The 3,123-nt window shown below is 42.0% G+C and overlaps 1 gene segment (V, D, J or C); it reads left to right on the forward strand.

Moving 5' to 3' along the window:
- Positions 1-2,353: 2,353 nt before the first annotated feature.
- On the forward strand, positions 2,354-2,772 carry LOC110595130. The segment is given in 2 exon segments: positions 2,354-2,408; positions 2,516-2,772. Coding segments are annotated over 2 exon segments (312 nt in total).
- Positions 2,773-3,123: the final 351 nt, after the last annotated feature.

Genomic DNA, 3,123 nt, shown 5'->3' on the forward strand with positions numbered 1-3,123 from the left:
CCTTCTACATATTTAGACAGGAAATAGATAATATGCTGAGCCAAGAGAAGCATTAGGAATGTTAGTATCTGATGCCGTTCCGCTGGTAAAAGTTAAGAGAAACTTCAGAATGAAGCTTTGAGTAACAAATGTAAAACCTCACTCCCCCCAAAAGAAATAAATACAATAACATGTTATACCAACAGTAATGTCCCAGAATTGCAGGTATCAGTAATAGACCTGCAGATGAGATATTGATTTATAATGTAGATACATTGGATACTAGGGGGAACCCCCCAAATAAAGTTTATTCATAAAAAATTTGATATTTATTCTCACATGTTTAAATTTCAGTCATCTTCAAAGTGGTCTCCATTTGATGAAATACACCTATTGAGATGATTTTCCACTGCTTAAAACTGTTTTTTAACTTGTCAATTTTGAGGCCTTTTACTGTTTCTGCCATTTTTTGTTGTTGTTTGTTTCACCTCTTCCACACTGGTAAAACACTTCCCTTTGAGGACTTTTTTCATTCACGTAAACAAACAAAAAAAGGCACTAGCGCAGATCATGTGAACAGGAAGGTCGGTCACATGGGTCATGTTATTTTTTGGTCAAGCACTGATGAACACACAGCAGTGTTGGAAGGTGTGCTTGTAAATCACTCACCATGAAACAAGAAAATGTGCTGAAAGAATCTCCAACAACAACAACAAAATTTCACTGAAGGTGAATGTAGTCTCTCACAACAATTCTAGCTGGTACACTGATGCTGATGGGTTCCTAGAACACTCACCTGGAGGAGAAAGAATGTACAGCAAGGGGTCCACTCTCCAAAAAAAATTCAGTTTTCTTGTGTTTCCCCCTTGTATACAGATATAGCAATATAATCCATATCCAAAATATTATATATATTTAATAAATTATGTTTACATGAAATTTACATGTATATTTACCATCATGTGTTCCTTTTTGTCACAATCAGAATGGAGTCTGGCTGAGTAGAGACATTTGCTGACCCTCCCTTTTTGTTGAGTGGGGACACTTGCTGGCCCTCCATTTTTTACTACAGCAGAGTTCAAGCCATTCAGGAACAGTGAGGACAGAGCTGAGAACAGCTGGCCTCAGAATTTGAAGCCAAGCCCTACAGCCCTGGCTCTCAGATTTTCACCATGGCCATGAGCTCTGTGCTTGGTGCAGAACCTGTGGGTGTGTAAGCAGTTTCCTTCCCTCAAGCCCCTGCCAAGAAGCCCAGGGGACAGGACCTTTCGTTCCTCCAACATCTTCAGCCACCTAGTTCAGGAGAGCCACCGCTTTCTGCACAGCTCAGGACCAGAGTCTGACAGCTCTTGGACAGGGCAATCCTGACCTTAACCCTGGGTTGAGGACCCTATTCCAAACATCCTCCCATTTATTCCAGGTACTAAAAGTCTCTCCTGGCCTTAAATGCAGAGGACACCTTTCCACCTCTGCTAAAGTTAGCATTGCCACATGGGAAATTATAAATTTGACTTTATCATCATCCTCAAGGTCTGGCTTGTGTTAACCCACACTAAATAAAGATGGAATTTCTCTTCCTCATTCCATTTAATTTAGACACACAGTGAGATTTAAACGTGATGAAGCTCTTGTCCTCCTCGACAGCATCTCTCTGTCTCTGTCTCACTATATTTGGCACCAGCTCTGACGTTGCAGGGTAAGGATTGTGAACGTCTTCCAGTCCAGGACAGGAGCAAGGATTAGGAGCACTAGTGATGAACAGCACAATGTGATAAAAGGGGACTAATGAGTGTGCATGACTTCTTGGAAGAATTTTGATCTCATAAAAGAGAGGAAGGGGAGACGTTTTTTGGGAAGTTCCTCCTGGAAAAATTATGAACATGTTTCTGAGAAGATTTTTTTTTTCCATTTCAAAAAAGATAGCAATCTCACACTCAAATAGATGTTGCTAGTGTAGCATACATGGTTTTTACTCCCACCAAATTCATCTGAGAGTAGCATAAAGACCTGAATGCAAGCTCTGTCCCTTACAACCAAGGACATTCTCTTACACACTACAAATACAACCATAGAATACATTATTCCAGTTAGTCTGTACAGTTTACATTTTGTCAATTATCCCTTAAATATCCTTTGTAACAAGAGGTCCTCTAGAGAGAAATACGTTCTCTGCAGGCAAATTTGTTCTGCCCTTGTTGTACATGGGACCCTGCACCTGTGCCGAGTTCCTGAGATGACCCAGACCTGCAGCTGTGCCCAGCCTGCCCGATTCCCTGATGATTTCCATGTTTCCAGAGCACAGCCCACTGCCCTGAAGACTTATTAATAGGCTAGTCACACCCTGGGCAGGAATCATTTTCAGTCAGGAAACAGCATGGATATGAGGGCCCCTGCTCAGCTACTGGGACTCCTGCTGCTCTGGTTCCCAGGTAAAGAGGGAGAACACTAGCAATTGACTCAGCCAGGATGGTGACTACTTATAAGTCCTCTTATAGCATGATTCTTTGTGTGGATTTTTTTATGTTTTCAATCTCATGGGCCAGATGTGACATTCAGATGACCCAGTCTCCATCCTCCCTCTTGGCATCTTCAGGAGACAGAGTCACCATCACTTGCCAGGCAAGTCAGGGTATTAACAATGAGTTTTTCCAGTATCGGCAGAAACTAGGAAAAACTCCTAAGCTCCTGATCTATGATCCAACCAGATTACACTCAGGGATCCCATCGTGGTTCAGTGGCAGGGGATCGGGGACAGATTTCAGTCTCACCATCAGCAGCCTGAAGATTTTGTAGATTACTGTCTACAGGATTACATTACTCCTTCCACAGTGTTACAAGTCATAACAAAAACCACCCAGACATGTGAGGTTGGGCTGCAACAGATGCCTCTTCTGGTGCCTCCATCTGCTGTGTCAGGTGTTGAATGTCTTTGGTAGATTTTGTTAGAAGAAGTCCTGAAAGCTGCTTTGTACCCTAACTCTCTTTCCTCCTCCTCAGCTCCAGCTGCACAGACATAACAATGCCTCTCCAGTTTTAAGAAATAAAAATATTAGTCCATTTGACAAGTCTGTGTTATGGAATGGTTGAAATTCATAAAGCAAAGAGAAGGCATTCTAGGTTTTCAAAGCAGGAATTGTGATAATC

Source organism: Carlito syrichta, unplaced genomic scaffold (assembly GCF_000164805.1).
Source record: "Carlito syrichta isolate Samal-C Ts95f unplaced genomic scaffold, Tarsius_syrichta-2.0.1 Scaffold276487, whole genome shotgun sequence".
In the NCBI taxonomy this organism is placed as follows: domain Eukaryota; kingdom Metazoa; phylum Chordata; class Mammalia; order Primates; family Tarsiidae; genus Carlito; species Carlito syrichta.